At 39.8% G+C, this 22,303-nt stretch overlaps 1 protein-coding gene across 1 annotated transcript in view; it reads right to left on the bottom strand.

Moving 5' to 3' along the window:
- Positions 1–22,303, bottom strand: part of SPIDR (scaffold protein involved in DNA repair) — a 195,726-nt gene that overhangs the window by 100,888 nt on the left and 72,535 nt on the right. The window contains exon 8 of the mRNA XM_041412567.1: positions 19,488–19,707. Coding sequence (XP_041268501.1) covers positions 19,488–19,707 — 220 coding nt within the window. The remainder of the gene's footprint in view (positions 1–19,487; positions 19,708–22,303) is intronic.

Below are 22,303 nucleotides of genomic sequence, written 5' to 3'. Positions count from 1 at the left end.
CATGACTTGTGAAATGACTGCTAAAAACAAGGGAGGACGAAACACAAGCACCAAGCTTTTACAATGATCTTGTAATAGCAGCAAATATCTGGCTACATTTCAGCTCCAACAATTGGAGCTGCAGTCCCACCTCGGCAGAAGTGAAAAATATATGCAAGTAAGTGCCAACTGAGTTTCAGTCTCAAATACTTCAGTATTTCCTACCCTGAAGGACATTTTGAACTGCAGTGGTGGTAAAAGTCTTCCTGCATGAAATCCTTAAGGCTCCTTTACAACAACCCATTTACTAGGGAAACAGAGAACTGTCTGTGTTTTAGCAAAACAACCTGTTTTCCAAGTTCTAAAAATAGAAAAAAAAAATTAAAAGTGTCTGTCATTTTGAAACCACTCACAAGCATTTCATCCTAAGCAACACAGCCTCCCCCCTTGCTAAAAATAAAACAGTACATTACAGCAACATTTTTTGCTGGCTTCAGCCAAGGATTTGAAAACCTCCCCTCAGCCCAGACAGGCTGTAAGCTATGAGTCAGCACTTCTCAGCATTTCTGGAAATTCCTCAGCAGAGCATCCACCCTGTAGCAGGAAGCTGCTGCTCACTTCAGTGGGTACCAGGAAATGGATGGGTGCTCCTGGGCCTCACCTGACCCGGGCACAGAGCTCAAGGAAACTTCCCCAAAACTCCCAAATGTTCCCCATCCCACCAGCTTCCTGCAACACCACCAAATACACTGCCTGTGAATAAGCTTAATAACTCCACCCAAATACAACTTTGTGCAGTGTCAAGGAACAGGAAAATATAGGATGAATTAAGGAAAAAAAAAAAACCATCACACTGGACAAAGGCAAGTCTCTTTGGTGCAATTTTATTGGTATGGCCTCTCCCAGCCTGAATCCAGAACTCAGCTCCACCAGCCCTAGGGATCTGTGCCCTGTCCAAGGAAGTCTGAATTCATACAAAACAGCCATGCTCCACCATATAAAGAGTGGGTTCCTGGTGCTTACAGAGAAAATTATTTTTTCCCATTTCAAGTGGATAAAGAAGGTACAGGTCCAGGGCATTGCCACACACAGAGCACAGTTCTGTCTCTCCCTCCAACAGTCTTTGCTTCACACAAAAAATCTTATGATCTGCACACAACAGAGCCCCAGGATGGGAGGAAGATCCATGCCTGTCTGGGGGATGCCCCAAATCTGCCTATACAGGCTGTGGTGCAGTCAGTTCTCATCCATACTGAGACACACACCAGAAGTGCCCATGCAAGCTCTTGGTGCTTGGTACTCCCAAACGTGCAGCTTTGCCAAGGTGGAGACACTGCTCTTGAAATGGAGCTATAACACACATTTGGGTCCATCTAAGGAGATAAGGCAGCTATTTCACAAGCACTGACTGTGGTGAATGCAATTCCTACTTTACTCATCTCGGACTGAGTATTTACTCTCGTTTTGCTTTAAACACAGGCTTTGACAGGGACATTAAAGAAGGAGAGTTAAGGGAATAGGAAGTACTTTGTGAACAGCAATAATTGCATGTTCTGACCTCTCCAGCTTACATCATTCATGTTATCCAACAACCACAAATCAAGAAGGAAATCAAATTTCAAGCAAATAATTTTCAGCACAACATATATGTTAAAACTAACAGAACAAGACAAATGTTGACATTTCCCTGCTTGTTTCTTGCTTTCATACATGTTGCTACAAAATACTGCCTTTTTTTTTTTTTTTAATGAATATTTGTATAAAGGAAGCTGCCTAAAATCGGGTACAAAAAAAAATGTTTTTCTCAACTGTTTTTTAATATGGAGCAATGAGATTAAAGCGAGGCAGACAGCCAAATACCTCAGCCATCACAGTCATTAATAAACGCGTTTAACATTCGTGCAGCTTTCGAATGCAGAACATCTGGTTCCAATTCCCAATCTGGCTTTTAATAAAAGTGCCTCCCCCACAATACTTTTATTATAAAGTGTTCTTTTCCTCTGCGCGTATTTCTCTATTTTTCCCGTTTTATTTTTTTTTCCTCTATTTTTCCCGGTTTTTTTTTTTTTTAATTTTTTTCTCTCTCTTTTTGGAAGCGGCTGTTCCTTCCTTCTTGCTGGAAGCCACCTGACCACTGCCAGGAAGAGGAATGCAAAACATTCCCAGGAGCAGCTCCTGACGTCAGGGCGGCAGCATTCCTCCCCCTCCTCCTCCTCCTGCTGCTCCCGCCGCGGCCGGGCCCGGAAAGTCCAGGGCTGGTCCCGCCGCCAGCCCGTGCCCCGCTCCCGGGGTTTTCCTGCTCTCCCCACAATCCCTGAGCAACAAGGAGCCTGGGATGGGGCTCACGCTGCACCAGAGCCGCTCCATACCCACGTATCCCTCACCCCTTCCCCTAAAGCAGGAGGCTGTGCTTCGGATAAACTTCAGGCCCCCCCGTAGGCTTAAATCAGCTTAGGCGCTGACTTTGGCGATTCCCTCCCCTTACTTCTGACTTCTTCACTCGAAGGCAGGCGGCAGAAGGGTGCCAAGGAAAACAGGGACACGCTGCTGCAGGGTGGGTTGTTTTTTCACTCCTAAGACGTTCATGAGAGACATGACATGATACCAAAGCAGGCAGCCTGTATCCAAGCCGGATCTTCTCCCTTTCCTTCTTTCCTCGTTCGGTATCCAGCCTCTAACACATCACAGAATGGGATTTCAATCCTTCACCTCTTTAATTTCAGTTATGAGAAAACATTATTAAATGACATTATTTTATCCTACTCTTGAACTAGTTGGTAGCTAAAACTACACAAAAGAGATTCTAGGTTGAGTTGCAGCCCTTCAGTTGAGTTTACTCCTTTCAATAGCGTTTAGTCCACTTAGTCTGATATTTCTGGGACATATATTTAAAAATGTTTTGCCTGGAAAAACAGAATCTGCATATTTTAGTCAATCACTGTATCAAAGACACTGTTAAAAACCCCCCTGTAATTGCTACCAGATCCATGATAAAACTGAGAGCATCCTAATTCCACTATGCCAAAGGAGCAGGATGGTAGGCTAGGAAATATGGAGTGGGGGGAACGTATGGAAATACCTTCATTTCTATAGGATGCAAAGAAAGAGCTCTTCAATAGACACCTTTCCATTTCACATCTCTAATTGTTAACAAGAAGTGTAAAATACGTAATTTCACCACTCCAAAACCAACAAAACCCTAATGTGTAGATATTAATTTAATCACAATTTTTCAGGGAATACAAAGGAAGCCAAAATTCATAGTGAATGAGCTAAGGCATATGACTGGTGGTAGTAAAGTATTCACATATCACTTTCCCCCAAATATTTACATAATGAATACAAATTTCTCAATGTTCTACACATGAAGATCCAGATGAGTCCAAAACTTGCAGGCCATCTCTCAGTCCCAGTTCCTCAGCTCCTCCCTCCATTTGTGGCAATTTAAGAAATAAAAACATGTTTGGGTTTTCGTCTACTGTAAGGACTTGTTACCAAAAGGTCAAACAAGTGTCTGCCCTCTGACCAACCTCAGGCCACCTACAACTTTTTTTTAGGGAAACCTGCTCTCTGAAGAACCACAGGCTAAGTAAACACACTGCTTTCCTGGTAAGAACATCCTCCAAGTGTTCTTGCCTTTGTTATACCAGCTGGCCACATCTGACCAGCTAGAAAACCCAAAACCACCTTTTTTTGCGCTCTTCTGCAGAGGTCATGAGTATTCCAATGACCAACAAATTGGTATTGTTCAGGAAGTTGGCAACAAGACTCATTAATTTTATTTCATAAAACTTAATAGGGCCCTGAAAAATCATCAGCTGAAAAAAACCAGCTGATCTATACTTTAATAATGCACCTAAAAATTTTAACTGAAGTTCACTGATGTCAACAGTCAGCCATCAGTATACATGGCTATTAAAAAAATACCCTTTTTTTGTACTTTGCAACAAAGTGAGAAAAAAGTACAAGTCATTTCTATCACAAAGAAACAGAACTAGGAAGAAATGTAACAAAAATATTGTATTACCTAAAAAAAAGTAGTGACTCAGTAGAATTGGTCAATTTCCTAAGCTTAATAGCAAAGAAAGTGAAATATGTCCTTAGTACCTTCTGAAATTAAGCCAAGCTAAGGTGGCCTGCAACCACTGAAGAATACTATACACTTTATAGTGCTTGATATTTTTCTCCCTTTTCTATTTTTTATTTCTATTTTATTTTATTTATATTTTTTTACTACACGTAAAGCTAGACGCACACAGAGGTTTTTTTCAGGTAAATATTAGCGATTTTAAAATTTTCCCTTTTTTTCTTCAGATTTTTTAAAAATCTCATTTTACCAAAATGTAAATACATGCAAATCAATACCAGGTCACTTCCAATAAGCAGACTTTAGAATTTCTGAAAGACGAACTTTTAAAAATGATTGACAATTTAATCCCTAGTATTGAAGTTTGGATGGAGATTAGAACAGGCAAGGCATACAGAAGTGATGAGAACTGGGGTGTGTTCTCACCTTCCCTGAAGATTAAATTCACTCTCTTCTCTTGTGTTTCAGCTGCTTATTCATTCTATTATTCTTTTATCACCAGAAATAACATTTGGATGCCAAAAGCATGAATGAAGTCACAGCAAGAGCTTCCTTCTATGCATGGTACACAGAATTGAGCTTCAGGTGTGTTTTCAGGAGGCTGCTTCACGAACCTGTGATTCACAAGCCTTTTTCCAGGCACGCATTGCCATTCAGTCATGGCCAACTTTCTCCTGTCAAAATCTGGCAAGTGCTCTGATCTCTGCAGATGAAATGGACACTAGATTGGAAATTCAGCCTCAGAAGACTACAAATAGTTTAAAGATTCATTTTCAGCAAAACACCTACATAAAGTGACAGACATTTGCTGTGGCAGAACCACAGCAGTTCATTTGAGTTCTAGAGGCAGAAGCCACTTTCTTTAAGCTACAGAAAAAGGTTTAATTCATGAGTAACAAGGTTTAGAAAACAATGGGTGCAGAGGAAAAAAGATCAGAAAATTGAGTGGTACCCAGAGATCACTAAGAAAAACACTTCAACTCTCTTTTCCTGGTTACTTTTCCATATCTTTCTTGCTTAGATCGAAGCAAGAACTATCCATTTGAGTGCATAGTTTCTTCTCCAGGTCTAAAACTTCAATTGATATCAGTGTGTCCTGTAACACCTGAAATAATGCTAACTACAAAGCATCAGAAGCAGGGGGAAAAAACCCTTAATTTCACAGGTTCACTTTCACATCTGGCAAGCAAAACAGCCCAGACTCCAGGTGCTAATGATGCACTGCCCTGCCTACAGAAGGCTAAGCCAAGAGCCTCCTGAGAACCAAACTCGCCCTGAGGTTTTGGAAGGCCACACCGGGAGAAGGTGTAAGTTTCTTCACAGCTCCTCGCCTTTGCTCTCAACCTACACAAACTCTGTTTTGAAGCCTGTTCATACTTTTTTGAGGTACGCTCCTTGCTCTTCTCCCTGGTTTTTCTTCTCACGCATCTCTTGTTTTCTGCTTCTGGCTGGGCCTGGCAGTGGGAGTGCTGAACACCAGGAGTGGATCCAACCCCGCTGCTGACTCAGATAAGAGAGTCCGTGCTCATCAGATTTTGCTGCTGCATTCCTGATTTCGGTACCCAAAAAAATTTCAGATGCTTATCTAAACTAAACTTCCTGAGGGTGAACTATCCCTAGCGCTAAGACACTTTGAAGGTCGATACGCACTTGAGCAGGAGACAGCACCCAACCTGCCCTTAAAGCAGGGCCTGTCTACAGAACTTCAGCTCTGTCTGCCTGGGTAAATTACCCAGTTAATTGACTTGGCATTCATATCTACATTCAAAAAAAGGATAAGCAGAGATGAGGTCAAATCTCTACACTGTTCCATTAAAACCTTTGTTTCAGGCAAATGGACTTCAGAAAACTTCTTTTGTTGTGTAAAATGGAACCATATGTAAATAACTTTGTAGAGTAATTTTGATGTTAGGTTTATTAATAAAATTTTGTTACTAAGCTGTTTACCATTTTCGGCTCCTAATAGCTATGAGGGCTTGTTAACAATACTCTGAAATCACAGGGAAGTATTTTCTTTTCCTTTGGTTTGAAAAGAGAAAACAAAATTCTAAATGTGTTTATTTCCATACTTTATGTTGTGTGTAGCATCTACTTCCTTTAACTTGAAAATTTTATGATCACAAAGCCTTTTCCTCAGCCAAATTATTATTGCAACAGTGTGAGACTGCATTACTCAGCAGCGTTTAAAGAAAGTCCCAAGGTGAAATATTTCACTTTCTTCTTAAAGTAATAAGACTATTACTGCAAAAAGAAATAATTACAAAAATTACAGGTAACAACCCACCATATCTTAAATTCTCCTGTTTGGAGTTGGAGATTATTTTTTCCAGTTTCAATTTTGAAACAGAAAATTCTTCCACACAGCACAGCAAAACAGAAAGCTTTCCCTGGCTTGCCATTTGATTTGGAGAGACAGAATATAGGAGTTTCTGCCAGACTAACTGCTCAAAATTCCAACTAGTTTCTGAAAGTCTTCCCTCACATTTTTTTTTACAACTAAGGAGTCATTGCCTATGGTTGTCCTGGACAACTGCTGGGCCATTTGTACAATGCAGTGAAGAGCAGTGGTAGGCAAAGTATCCATATAGCAACAGATTTTGGTACCCAGCAAACAATCTTTGCTTAACAGAGACCAAAGCAATTCTAGAAACTTTCAGTGTCCATTTAATGCAGGGAGTAGCATGTCCCAATACATGAGTCAGGAAGGAGATACACACACACACAAAACTTTACCATCTCAGAAGTTGTACAATGTTAGTTACCTTAGCTCTGCTTTCCTGTTTTATGAAAAACAAGAAACAAGTCCAACAAAAATTGTCATCTGTGTTGCAAATAAAGTTAAGGAGGAAGGTGGGGGAATACCAGGTAATATCCTATTTGCTCTCTGCTTACTGCAAAGTACATCAAGAATATTTTTTTCCCCCATTTGACCACCTAAATGGTTTAAATCTATTAAATCTTGTCAGAAAGACTTGGTAAGGAACACAGAATGAGAGGTGAACCCAGTAATTAAATATGTTGAAAGGTTCCATGATAACTTACAATCAATCCTCTATTTACCAATGCAGCATCAAGACAGTCAAGAGGAAAAGAATGTGATAACATAAACCAAGAACTTTCTCGTACTTTCCCTCAAGTGTCAAGAATCAGCATTAGACAGGAAAAATGTTAAAAATCCCAAGACACAAAAGTCTTTGAGGGAATAATTTGAAGAAGGGGAAGGGGAAGGGGAGAGAAGGGAAGAGAAGGGAAGAGAAGGGGAGAGAAGGGGAGAGAAGGGAAGGGAAGGGAAGGGAAGGGAAGAGAAGAGAAGAGAAGAGAAGAGAAGAGAAGAGAAGAGAAGAGAAGAGAAGAGAAGAGAAGAGAAGAGAAGAGAAGAGAAGAGAAGAGAAGAGAAGAGAAGAGAAGAGAAGAGAAGAGAAGAGAAGAGAAGAGAAGAGAAGAGAAGAGAAGAGAAGAGAAGAGAAGAGAAGAGAAGAGAAGAGAAGAGAAGAGAAGAGAAGAGAAGAGAAGAGAAGAGAAGAGAAGAGAAGAGAAGAGAAGAGAAGAGAATCCCCACAAAGCCTGGAACAGGTCTGTTTGGCTTTCAACAGGTTAAAAGTCTGTTACAGCCAGGAGGTAGCTCTTAACGTGACTGCGACATGCAGGGAAGTTCTCTGTTTCTCCCCTGGTTAGCTCAATTCAAAGCAAAGTTTGTAAACATCCCGGGGGAGTGGGCAGAAAACGACACCGCGTTTCAGAAACATTTACAAGTGTTTTGCAGAAATGAAACTTCACTCAAAGAGCTCAGTTTCGCTCTCCCGGGTGGAGGATGGGTGTCGGTCTGCAAGTTCAGAGGCGGCCAGCACGGAGAAGCCTTGCGGGCAGCCAAGCTGTGTGAGCAGCGCGGTGCCTGCCTCGGGCGCATCCCCACATCCAGCACGGAGAGCGCACCCAGCTATTACAAGCTGTGCAGAGGCGATGGCGCACAAACCCGAACAAACATCTCTGCTGCAGGCTCCTATTTCACGGATGTGGAGCTTTGACGCCAGAAAAAGCTGTGGACAAATACGCTCTGCCGCTGTCTCGGTGAGATCAGCTTTTCCTGGGCTCCTGCTGACAACATTGCCACCTTCCGCAGCCGCCGGGAAGGGCACGGAGCTGCGGCCGGGGGGCTCGGGCAGCATCCCACCGCCCCGGGAAGCGCCGTGGAGATGCTGTTCAGGAAGGTGCTTTCCCACCAGTGCCCTTTGTAACCACCCTGATAGCTCAGAATAATTTATTTTCGAAGCCTGCGATTGAATGGATTATATTGAAGGGCTGCAGCACAGCCCCCAGAACTGGCGTGGTCCAGCCGAGCGCACACACGGAGGGGAAACGCGACAAAGGGAACGCGTCCTGCACCACACGCACATATGAGCTAGTGAATGCAGCGCCAGCCTGACTGCTCCTGTCGCTTCCAAAACAGCTGAGGAAGCTCGGGAAAGTCAAAGCAGAAGTTAAAAGGAGGCAAATGTCGCTGTCTCCATGCCCGGACCTGAGGGCATCTCATTCCAGACTCCAGCCCTCGAGCACTGGACTGCCGTCGTGCCCAGTTTCAGTGAAGAGGGCACAAAACACATGTACTACCTACCCTGGCTTCTACATACTTGTAACGTCAATATATGCATTTTATATAAGTTTGAACTCTGATGAGGTTGTATGTAAAAAGGCTGTAATTTGTCTTGCTAGCTTGCAGGGAAGTATTTTCCTCCAAATCATCCACAGTTCAAGCATAGTTAATAAAGCAGTAGCATTATGACAGCAGTTAAAATACAACTAATAATAAACCAAATATATTAACCAATACATTTAGTGCACATTCTGAGTGGAAAATGGCTTTACTTAGACATAGCAAAATACATCAATGGAGCTGTTAACGTGTGATAAGAAAGTACTTTCCAAGAAAAGCTTCCAAAAAATCAACATGGCAACCCAAGGAATACCTATATTAATTTAGAAAATGGGTGTTCAGAGTTTAATAAGTAGAGAAGGCTTTGCATGCAAGATTATATGTATTTCCAAACCTCAGAGGTCTTCTAGGAAGGCAGTCTTCAATATGTAAGGCTTTGCCAAAGAACAAAAATCATGATCAAAGGTAAAGAATCCCAACCAATTAATTGAAACACACAGGAAAATAATACTTTTATATGCAGTCTAATCTAAATATAAACAGACATAAAAGTTGCTCCCTCCCTCCTCCAGAAAAGGTGTAATTTATATTTGGGTTGTAGAAATCTCCCCCTTGTTTTCTCCTCTGTGTTTAGGACAGTTTCAGGGTAACCAGTAAACCTAATAAGATTCCATTCCTTTCTAAATAAGCATCAGTCTTCAAAAATCTAGAAATTGCAGTTGTATCTGAAGTGACCTGCAACCAAAGGCAATTCTCAAGACTTAGCTGGACTATTATAGAAGCTGATCATGTGGTATGTTAAAGTTTGCTTTTAAAATGGGTTTGCTTTTGAGTACAACTAGAAAACAGGTCCCTGCTGTACAGCAAGATTCAAAAGCAAACTCCTAGGGTCAAATGTCTCCCAGAAAACTGGACAATCACCACATGCACAACTTCTCAAACTGTAAACCACAGAAGGCTGCAAAAAGACAAAGAAAATACTGGGCAACTTATTTGATTTTGTGTGAAGGATGGAAGGTAAGAAATATTTGGGAATATAATAACGAACAATCCTACATTGTATAAAATGTCTTTTCATTCAAATGTCTTAACAAATAATTTCAAGAATTATTATTATACATATATACTGTAAATCTGAGCTCCTTTAAGCATACAAACCCTGTAAATTCCAGTGACAGCCCATATCAATAAAATTTATCTCTTCCTCAATCTGTACATTCACAATGCATAAAAAAGTACCAGCCCTATAAAATTAATATTTATGACAAGCTCAGTGAACCAGAAGACAAGCAGTAAGGCACAAATGCAATGTACAAATCTCACATAGTTGCATTGCCCACGTTTCTCAAAAATGAACCTCAGCTTGGAGGAGAAATTTGGTTTTGGGAAACACAAAAGAGACATGCTGTGCCATGCTGGGAAGACAGATGAAAACACAAATAAAATCAATGTAATTTATGGTTTTATACTGAATCTTAAGTGTTCCCAAGTTTGGTGCTTTCAGTGTGCATGCAGCACTGTAAATATTCTGCCAGGTTTTTTTTGGGAGTAGTTATGATCGTCAATGTCTGTCCCAACAATACCTCGGAGTACCTCAGGATATTTCTTCATAGCTTCAGTTCACATTACAAGAGATTAGCTGGAGATGTTGACAGACTTGGGTTTGCACTAACAGCAGAGTCAAGGTGGACATGCAGTCTTGCTTTTTATGACAGCTAAGGACCTTGGACTGACTATGGACAATGACTGCCAGGAAGACCATGCAAAAGTCCACTATCGTGATCTGCTCAACAGCAAATGTGCTGCTTACAGAAAAAAAAAAACCAAAAAACCAAGGCTTAGAAAACAGGAAGATAACCATCAAAACAAAAAACATCCATGTAAATGTTCACTAGGCTTCTTTAACTCTTTTACCAAGGAGAGAGAAAACAGGTAATGTTCCAGAAGTCCAAAGAGGTTAAATAAAGAGAAAAAACCCACCAAAACAAATGAAAAACCCCCATACACACAACCACCCCCCTTCCCGCATACTGCCAAGTAATGATTTTTTTTTTTTGGCGCCACATCAGTGATTTGGCTTTCCAAACACAAATCCCCAAAGGTAAAATTAGTGGTTGTACAGGACTTCTAATGCTCTAAATATTGTTCTGAAACTTCTGATTGGAGAAACTTGATGTTCCAGAAGGCTGTATTGAGGCAGTAACTAGAGGAGTACTTTTTCAAGACATCTCAGGACACTGTCAAAGAAGCCTACCAGTCAGGGAGAAGTAACACATTGCAATCTGCACAGTGAATGTTGACTTGGAAGACTGGTTGGAAGAGAAGCTCCATCAAACACACAAAAGGCTACACTGAATGTTTCACAGCTGAACTGTTTTGTATACCAAAGTATATTCTTCTGCCAAAAATACATAAAACTACAGGTATTTTTTTCCATGAGCTTTTACTGAAAGAGAAGTAATCTGCCTGGTAGAAGTAACAGTAAAATTTGTTCTCCCCCTTGCCTTCCATGCTCCCGCCCCCCAGGATAGCTGAGATGTTTTAAATACTGTATTTTGGGTAGCAACATTCCAAATCTTTCAAATATCTGAAAGCCACATTCCCCTTTTGAAATACTTGGGGCTTTAATTACTATTTCTGCTAGGACTACAGTAATTAACTGTTGCTTACCTACACTTAAATATGACATTCAGGAGGAGGAATCTGACAAAGCATACCTTGATATTGTAGGGAATGACCACACAGGATAATTTGGCAAACTCACGCTTTATCCATCTTTTTGCCCACGCAAAATTGCCCAAGGACAAAAGCATCCTTAGCATGAAAATCCAGCTCATATCCAGAAAATATCCAGCTTATTCAAGCCCCAATCTAACTGCACACAGAACTGCATGGAAACAATCATACTCCAAATACACACCTACCATTACAGTAGCAAATCACATCTGTTAAATAAAGAGACTGGCACTTGTCTTGAAAATTGCCTCTCCACAGTAAGCTATCGAAATACATTTTATTTCATGAAGTGAAAGTGCTGAACAGCAATCCAACAAGCAGAAACCATAATTTTTCAAAATGTGATTTTTTTTAAAAGATTAGCTGTTTACTGATAATCTTAAACATTCAAATAAACCCATTCACAAAGTCAAAACTTGCTCTTCAGTGGTTAAACGACTGAAGGAATTTTGGCACATGGTCTTTTTACAAATTAAGTATTGTTTTACACGTCCCAAATCTGTTAGTCATAAACATTAGCAGAGGAATACAAATCACAACTTTTTAATAACCCTGCAGTAATTCTGAACTTGTTCATCTGAACTTATTTAGCTTGTTTTTCCTTCATGACTGGATAAAGCAGACTGCAGTGCCAGGTCTTGGCTCCATCAGTTGCTCATTAAACAAGATCTGGAATTTAGCATTGGATTGAATACACATGGGAACTCATGTGAAGCTGCTCGTATATCAATGATAGCTCCGTTGCTAACACAGAGTTTATCCAAGACCGTACATTTTTCGTTGACTTGAACAAAGCTGTTCACCATCCTCTGGTTTTGACGTCAGTGGACAACTACCCACTAACAGTATCTGTCACTGCAAAATGCTTGGAATTTCCTCACTTATAAAAGCTGGAAAGTTTCAAGTACAGACTTTTCATTAAAAAACAAAATGAAACAAAACTTTATTAGATTTTTCAGGATAAGATTGTTTCGTGAATATTAGGAGAAGAATTTTCATTCTCACTGAATATTTTTTCCAGTAATTTTTCGGACATAAACAACAGCACTGACTGTACGGAATGGATGTTTACAAACCATTTTCCTATTCTGTTGCTAAAAGCTGTGGACTGAAATGTACGCTAATTCCTCAACATGGAAGCACCACAGTGAGGTGATTCAGATTTTTCCCATTAACTGGACACCACAGTTATTCCAGTAGGACCTAAGTTGGATGGTATCTATTATTTAGGAAAAATGTAGAAAAACACATCCCAAGCATAAACCAGGCTGTTCACATCCCCTGCCTCTAGTCTACAACTCCTTTATTCTTACAAGCCCATGTTGGAAAAAGTCATCGTGGTGGAGACTCCCTCCAGAGAACAACATGCAGTGCTCCTTTCGGGTGAGCTCCATGCAGGCTGTGGGGGTGTGAGGCAGGAGCACATCTCCTGACTGGATGTGCCCAGTTCAGACACACATCTGGTCAGGGAGACCAGAGGTATTCTACCCCGATGGAGGCTTCTGTGCCAGCAACAACGCGTTTCAACCTTGATCTGAAAACCAAGCTGCTGCTTTGCAAACACACCGCTCGCTTCTGACCCCGCTGATTTGGCCGAAAGCAAACAAATGTATCAACAAACCCCCGCATCTCATTGGTACAATGAAGTGGAAATTCCCCTTTTTCAGCGTGTCAAGATACCATCAGCTATTAATCCAGAGACAGGCAGTCGTGTTTAAAAATCCAGTTTCAATCTTCTACACAACTGTGTATCTACTATCTTGAGGCTCCCGCCTTCCTGTGTTTCCATTCTTTTCTCCATGGAAACCCCTTTTACAGAGAGCAGGTTTTTCATTTTTGTTTTTCAGTCTACGTGTATTTTCTGCATGGCATTTGTATAATGTGTCTATCCATGCCACACTTTTAAAAATAAGCACGTCTGTCTCACTGTAAAAATGTTATCACGTTACTGTGTTTATTAGACATAGCCCACATCCAAAATATCTGTTGCTTCAGGTGGTTGTGGCAGATCACAGAAATGACATCAATGACTTTTTTTTCCTCTTGGAATCAAAGCTGTGCAATTCTGCATTTTTCCAATTATGTCATCCACCTATGAAGGAACACCACTATTCATTGATTAGATTACTAAGAAATTGTTGTTTTGATTTTCTACATGCAAAGTAAACAAACTCATATAATAATTGCTTCATCTCTTCACTTCTAGAGAAACCAAATAGCATACACCTGAGCAGCTATACAGATAAAATTTTCTCCCTTTCCATGAGAGGATGGACAGAAGAAAAATAGTAATTTTTTAAAAGAAAAAAGAGGAAAGGAGAAAAATCCTAAGGACTATTCTGTCAAGAAAAGACAAAGCAAAAGAAACACTGAAGAAATTACTTTAAAAGCTTGCTAGGGACCACTTTCAGTTCATAGAAAGTATGTGTATTTCCGTTCTCAAAAGACAAAACACCTCTTCTGAAGTGATTGCACTAGGAAAAGTATATCTTAACAAAACAAAAAATAAATTCTTGCAAAAAACTTGCTGCTGCTTCAGCTGCTTCTGAAAGGAACTTCAATTTTCACAACTGCATGATCTCCGATAAGCAATTCCAAGCAGATGATATTGATCTGATCTTTGGCTCCAAGGCCATTCCCATATGTACTTTAGAAATAGTGCCCACACTGGCTTTACAGCTCTGAAGTTTTGTAGAATTTTATCTTCTGAGTGAGCCTCATCCCTCTTATCAGGTTCTCCCACTCTGCTATTGTTACATTCTTTCTTTGAAGATGTTAAGGCAGAGCCAGCATCTTTCCAATGAGAGGGATCTGACTGGTGATCTCCCCCCACCTCCCCCTTTTCCATCAGTTTCAATCTTTATATGTGTATATAAAGTGCCCAGATTTCATGAGAGGAAGATGATTACCATTGATCAGTCGAACAAAACTGATCTATCAAGCATTGCTTGATAGATCTGCTTCTCTGTGGAGTAACCAGAGAAACTGAATTTATCTAAAAGATGTTCTATACACAACTTTCCTTAATTTGAGAGAGCTTAGGAGGATATAGATGCTTTTTTTGCAGAGCAGCAGGAGATAATTTCTGCATTTCATTCATATGTGAAGCCTACATGCTGCTTTCACATGATCTTTCTTGTGATAGGGAGGTACTTTGTAAATGGTCTTAAATGTTTCCCTTGCTTGGTGAGAGCAACAGTGAAAAAAAAATCTAAAAATAAAATAAATCATCAAATGGAAGCCAAATGCTCTTTAACATGAGCCCATGAGCCATGCTAGCTCAAAACACCTATTTAATGTGAGCTCCCTGTGTTGCTCCTGTTGTTTCTCACCCAGATGACGTAAGACAGTGTTAGGTAAGGCAATGCAAAAATCACAGTAACACACTCATTTATCATAAATGCTGTTGTTGAGTCAACAATACGGCCTACAGCATGCCCAGGATAATTCTAAAGCAGAATATTACCCAAATCCACAAAACCAGATTGCTTCTTGCACATAAATTTCTTCAGAGCTTGCCTGCATGTTTCTACAGCAACTTCCACCATTGGCCTACACTAAAGGACTTAACATACAAGAATTCATCCCTGTACAGCTGAACTGTGGCAATGTTTTGTATGAGTTGTTCTTCTTGGCAGTAAATAATTCAAAGTCTTTTAAAACTCCTTCACTGAGGAGAGACTGAATTTAGCATTATGCAAACAGAAATGAGAAGTCCACATTAAACACTTTCTCCAGGCACTGGAACACTCAAAGTTGAGTAATTATGACTCCCCGTGGTTTCACAGGTTAAGAGAAACTAAAGAACAACTTTGAAGTTGCTTGTTGATGTCACAGATTTAAGTGTTTTATGTACTTGCCATACCAAGTTCCTAAAATAAACTGTTTCAGAGAAGTTGCATGGGGAATAACGGCTACCCAGCCAAGGATCTTGTTTTCTGCAGTGTTTTCAGGCAGTGTAAGAACAGAACAGAGTGGTTATGTCCCCTTCATACTGCCCCTGCCCCCAGTAACTAGCACCACATGAACCTCCTGAACTAGAGGCTTCATACCAGACATTCACACTCAATAGGTATGGATCGACCTCTGAGCCCGTCCAAATCAAACGTGATCTGTGGTTTAAACTGCTATTGCCAAGAACTCTAATAATATCACATACTTTTAGTAGTTTTACAGCAGAAATACATGAAAAACATTTCAAAGTTGTTAAACTTACTGGCAAGGGAAAGAATTCTAATCAGTACCATTTTCTTCAGGTCAGTTTATCTTGAATATTAACTAGTAGGCATATCTATGAGCAGAAGACAGGAGTATCTAAGGCAAACAGTCTATCCCCAAGCCTTGCAGCGTCAGCAGTCAAATGACCCCAGGAATCTCTAAAAATACCAACTCTCATTACTTTCTGTCAGGTATGGTAAATTTTTTCTATAATTTTTACAATTAAACAAACAGACAAAAACCCCAGGTATGCTGGAGCCATAACATCACCACCAATGGAGGAGTGGAAGCCTTTGTTTCCACTCTCTCATGTCTTTGCAGGCAATCTTTATTTTTTGCTGGATACGTATTTCTGCAAAGTGAATAAAGACTCAGAAATCAATTTAATTAAACTCAGTAATAAACTTTTTTCTTTTCCAGGTGTTAAAAACACTTAATGATTCAGATTTAGTTTGCAAACAGTTATGAGGTGTTCATTTAAAATCTCAATGCAAGAAATTGCTCAGGTACTGCAAAGAAAACCAAAGGCAAGCCTACACAGGCAGGGGCAGGCAGGGCTGAGTTCTTTTGCCTGTTTTGTTCCCAGCTGGCCAGACAGAAACCAGCTCCAGCCCAAAACACACAATCATTTTCATGTGATGTGTCCAAGCTAATAGGCCTTATTTAGATACAACACTGCAATAATACTTCCACACAGCCACAAGATCAGAGCAGTCTCCTGTCAGATGCCTCAGTGGTCAGGCAGCTGAGCTCTGTCCTGCACCACACATGCTGGTTGGAAAGCTTTTATCATTTTATGGGGGTTCCTTTCCCTATAGCAAGTGACAATTCTTACATCAAATCCCCTGCTTTCAAGATTGTAAATATGTAGCTTAAGATATTGGACCAGAAGAAATTAATATCTAGTTACAAAGAAATCTGGGTTTAGTCCTAGTAATTCTTGCCCTGACACAAAGCTCCTCTGAAATCCAGTGGGACTGTTCTCATGAGCAATGTCTAGTGGTAAGGTTCTTACAACCAGCCCCTTGTCAATATTATATTTTTGAAATTAAATTGCTTATACTGCAGTGCTGAAGTTTCACGGGATTCCATATGCAAACAAATACCAACAAGCATATCAGCACTTCTCTAAACACTGCTTCCTGAAGTACTTAATGCAAGTCTACTGCTGGAGATGTTTCACATACCAGGTTATGCACCGAGCTCACAGCACTACAAGTACACTTACAGAAGCAAAGTCTAATTTCACAAAGGCTGCAAAATGATGTGTTCAATTTTTGACATGAATAATCACTTCCAGGAGCCAGCAGCCTGTGTGTCTACAGCCTACTTGGACACCTGGTCAGAGAGCAAAAAGCAAAGTCAGAACGCAATTCTGGACTTTTATTTTAAAGGTAATGGGAAATTTTGCTCTCAGGACACAGCAGCACCAGAAGCTGGCCACTTACAAAACACCCCATCATATCCCACTCTGTCTTGCCATACAACAGTCTCAAAATACAGGACAACAATGTGCAGTGTATTATGTATCCCAGAATCACACAGGTAGTTCAAGGATTGCCTCCCCTTGCATCTACTTTTTTTTTTTTTTTGTCCCTTTTGCTCCTGACTGATTTTAATAAGATACATAAGATGTTAACAAGATACATAAATATGCTTATTTCACCGTGTCAGGATTAGATTTAGTTAATTTGTTTTTTCTCTAGTCACACATTTGAATTGACAGACAAGCGTTTTAACAGAAACAGCATTTGTTTTTAACAGAAGTACAAATTCAATGCAGAGGAACAAGAACTAGATTTCAGCATTCAGAGTTCTCAAGTAAGAGTTTAAGAGAATAGAAGCTTGGAACGGTGATAGAGGAAACTTCCACTAAGTACACAAATCCAATTTCCAATTAATGTAAACTAAAAGTGCCAAATTATAATCTAAAACAAAAACATCCCTCATTCTCTCCCCTCCCTGCCTCCAGCATTTTAACAGTATCCAGCCCAACTTTTTCTGAAGTTGGTTGAGTAATCAAAGAGACAACTGACATTAAGATAATTTCAAAAAGATAGAAAATAGGACTAGAGATGAGGTTTAGTGCAGTTTTGCTACAATTAACTGATGTATTTATGCCTTGAGGGACATGTAGGTAAGGAAAGCAACCATGACAATGCAGACGTATCCTCTGTTCAAACATTATGGTTTCATGAAATAACCTTTTTCCTACATGAAAAGCATTCTACTAAATATATATATATAAAAAAGCAAATAAAAGGCAGAGTTTCTAGGAAGACAGACAGCTAGCTACGAAACTTCCTAAAGAAATCTCGGTTTACATGCATACAGGAATGAGCTTTGTGTCCAGAACGTCTTAAAATTTAAACAAATGAGAAGAGTACACTAGTACAGTTGCAGATGCCTGTAGTCTGGAAAGGATCAGATCAGTGCAGATTTACATCTTCCCAGAGCAGACATGCAACAAGCTGCAGCAGTCCGAGACTTACTCATGCTAAGCATTCTACAGTAACAGGTCAGGAGAAGAAAAATGAAGGAAACAAAGAGAAAAGTTGAATCACACCCTACTTAAAACAGTTTTTCTGGTACAAAAATCTTCATGTAGGTTAAGGTCTACACAGAAGGATATAGCTGCATAAATGCAAAATCTCGTGGTTTAAAAACGACAGAGGAAACCTGAAGAGAAAAACGGAACTAAGTTTGTAGGAGAGAGAAACAAGAAGAAAACAGGAAAACAAAACCAAATGTAAAGCATTTAAAAAAGCTTATGAAGGAAAAGATAAATGAGAACAAAAAAAGGCAGTGAATCAGAATCACATCAGACTAGGATTTAATTAATATTGAACTTCATTTTCTCTTTGCTACTGATCTATTTACATCTAAATTATCAATAGCTGTATCTGTAGCCATAAAAACCCCAAATAAAATATCTTCCCTTAGTTTTTGAATTGCATCCAAAAAGAGTTAAAAACATTTCAGAAGCAAAAGATTACAAATTGGGGAACTCAGAAAAGATTTGCAGCTATCAATGAAGATAAAAAACAGATACAGACCTTTGCAAAACAGGAAAAAGTATTTTGCAAAAGGATATGGTCAAACATGAGAGGCAGCTGGAGGCTAAAACTCAGGTAATGAATGCTGAAATACATAAGAAAAGTATTTCCTCTTTTATAATTTGGGGTGGAGGGTAGTGAAGAGAGAAGTAATGTTCCCACTTCAAAGTTCCCCTAATTTTTTATGAAGGGTAGTCCTTCCAGCCTACAGCCACTACCAACCAGCTGCTTTACTAGAAATCTCGTCATTTTTGGTATCCTTTAAAATTCAGGTAAATAATCCAACCCAGAAAATAATCACAAGCATAGACCAAACATTTTGAAGAATTCCAGAAAAGGCTGTGCTGAAGAGGACACAGTTAATAGAGACTTTTCCACTGAAATATTATACCCATGCTCCCAACAACAGATGAGCATTCCTGAACTACTTTGCTACCAGAAAGTATGCACTTTATTGGCCTTATCATTGATAAGACATTGCTCAGGCCTTCCTAGTGCTCTAAACATGAAAATATTAAGTGAAAACACAACCGAAGCCCTGAGCAACACTAGAGGCACCATGATACACATACAGTTGTTATCTGAGCTGTCTTGAAGGTATCTGTCAAAGTCTCTCAAGCTGCCAGAGACAGATGACCACAAGAATGCCCTGTTCTCCCGTTAGCCCTCAAGGTTTTTCCTACGACAGTGCAGCCAGTACTCCATCAACTCCACTTTGTTCTGCAGTGCTACAGCAAGTGTGGCCCTTCTCCTTACTCACCATGGGGGATAGATGTGGATGACATCCTGTGGTCTGCTCTTCAGGTGAGCTGCTGTCTCTCTTGTGAAGAGGACCTTGAGTATTGGTTCCTCTGCATTGATGACAGCATCCTCTAGTGAAAGCGTAGCAGGAGACTGTTCCAGCTGCTGGCAGATGGCAACTTGTATCGTGCACTCCTCAAATATTTCTAAGATCTTCACAATTAAAACACCAGATTTATCTGGGAAGAAAGTGAAAATAAAAAATAAAAATGCAAAGTCTGGATGAGGAGAATGAAAGAAGTTCTGGCACTCTAAAGATGTGCATCCCTCTGTGCTCTGCACATCTGTCCAACAGTGATAAATCCACGTATGAGTAGAATACACAGCGTTATTGAAAGACCTATGTTGAGCTTTTGCAGTAATTTTTGTTTTCTCTATAGATACTATTAATTGTAAAGAAAAAATCCCACCTGCACTTCTTCCACATATCAATGAACTCACAAACTCCCTACAAGAAGCCCTCTCCCACCACATCTCAACTTTCAAATCTTGCAACTCATTGACTTTGTTCAGTCTTTTTTATTAGATACTGCAAAAAATGCATTTATTTAAAAACAGAATAATCGAACACTGTGTTAAAAATGAAGTTGTGTTTGCCCTTCTTGACCTTTCTCAAAGCAGCAGCTGTCAAAAACCAAATTGGAAGAATACAAAGCATCTAAAAGCTGATGATTCACACTGAGGGACAAATGTGGAGAAAGAAGGAGTAAGATGCACTGCCTAAAAATAATTATTGCAAAACTGATCATCCATTTTATCAGTAGGCAGTCAGGGTAGTCAGAAGGCTCTGTTGTTTTAAAGCAACACGAACAGATACAAGCATCTACACAGATCAATTCTTAGCAATTTCATCTCTGCTGAACAAGAAACAACTTTGCACTGAAATGAAATTACCCTGGGTCACTTTGCACTCTGCACAGGGCAGCAGCTACTCAGACACACTACAAGCATTTAGTGGGGCAGAAAAGGGTCCCAGAGGACAAAGGCAGCAGATCCCCAGTTCTACCCTTTTTGATTTACAAGTTGCATTGGGAAAAACATAACATCCCAAGAAAAACAGCTGATATAAATTATTGTCTTCCCACAGCAAAGAAGAAACAGGGGAGGAACAGTGAACGTGATACTGGAACTTAACAGCAGAGCTGTACTAGTTATTTGTTTGTTTATTTTAAGGCTCATTTCACAACTGTGAATGTTTTTCCTCTGGAAAATAAATCAAAATATTTTAGTTTGAGTTTATGAGAAACTTCAAAAAAAAAATTAACCCAACCCTCAAGAAATCCAAACCAAAGAAACTGGGCCCTAAAACCTTTCAAATTTATTTAATAAAGTTGAATTATACACAAGTAAAATAAAAAATTCTGTCCCTTTTTTTATTAAATTTCATACTGAAACTGAAATAAAGCAATTTGGAAATATACAACTAAATTGTTCTCAAAACCACTTTCATGCGAACCCATTTTTCATCACACGCAACATGCTTCTGCAAAGCATTCTGCTTCCCCTGAACTGGTATTTTCCAGCTCTATAAAGGGTTCCACCAGACAGGCTGACACAAAATGTACATAAGCCACTTCTGTCCAAGCCAGTACAGGCTGACCTCCTTTTCCAGATCTGAGAAGAAGGAGAATGAACCCTTTCTGCCAAGTCCTTTGAAACTGACTGATGAAGAGAGATGGTTGCAGCCTGTTGCTGCTCCTCACTGCTGTCACCTTCTCAGAGAAAGCTGTAACGTCACAGTGCCACTGCAGATACTCACTACACTGAGATAATGTTTGCTTATGTGAAAATTCTGACAAGGGTGAGCAATGACTAGTTTTCTGTGCCTGAAGGGAAGGGCTTAGAATATTCACAGCTGAATTCTGTTTTGCCTGACTAGCTGCAGTTGTGGTCCTCTGTCAACCCCAAGTCATTTGGCACGCATAAACAAATTCTGCTAACCACAAAAATTCTCATCCTTTAAAGTAACTAAGCATTTACCTCTTCCCTCTAGACATACAGCACAATTTGCATTTACATCCACTTTAAAAACCAAGTCACAAAAACAAAATCAGTCTCAATTTTCAAATGCACCAACAGCTTATTATAAAAAAAGTATTAAGACAGCTTGTGAGAGAGACTGCTCATCGCTTCTGAACCAAGCATTTCTTACGTGCAGAATTTTATGATAATTCTTACTGGTCAGCAGCTTATATGTTATTCATTTTATAAGCTGGTTGAAGACAATGAATGACAGCCTAATAACATTTTTCTTTTAAATACCTCTGACTGTACAACAGTTAAAAATACTAGGCAAATCAAGAACTATATCTGTATGAAAGTTTCTCAAAGACATTGGAGTAAAAAATACCCTACCATGACATCAGAGTCTCTTGCAAGCCTAAAGCTGGTGGAAACACTGGGAGCTGATTCTAAATGAAGCAGAATGCTTCTACACTAAAAGCATCTCAATTTCGACCAGTAGCCAAGTCTCACACTTGGCACACATGCACATTCTACAGAACCACAATCTATTTGTTTATTTAGATGCACAGAGATAGTTTAGTTTAATTACTCTGAAATTATTATTACTGCTGATGATAGTGTTCTCTTGAACAACATGGAAAAGCACTTTGGATTGCTGGCACATGATGAAACACCAAAGCTCAGAATGTAGCTTTGGTTTAATACATTTGGCTCTTGTATTGTTATGTCAATCAAAAATAAATCAAACATATGTGGCTGCACACTGAAGGGCAAATCTGTGGGTGAGGAGACAGGCTGGATCACTGCAAA

This window comes from Onychostruthus taczanowskii, unplaced genomic scaffold, assembly GCF_017590055.1.
Source record: "Onychostruthus taczanowskii isolate IOZ18803 unplaced genomic scaffold, ASM1759005v1 scaffold4, whole genome shotgun sequence".
Taxonomy (NCBI): domain Eukaryota; kingdom Metazoa; phylum Chordata; class Aves; order Passeriformes; family Passeridae; genus Onychostruthus; species Onychostruthus taczanowskii.
Note: the sequence above shows the minus strand (reverse complement) of the source record. Positions and strands in the feature narration are given on the sequence as shown.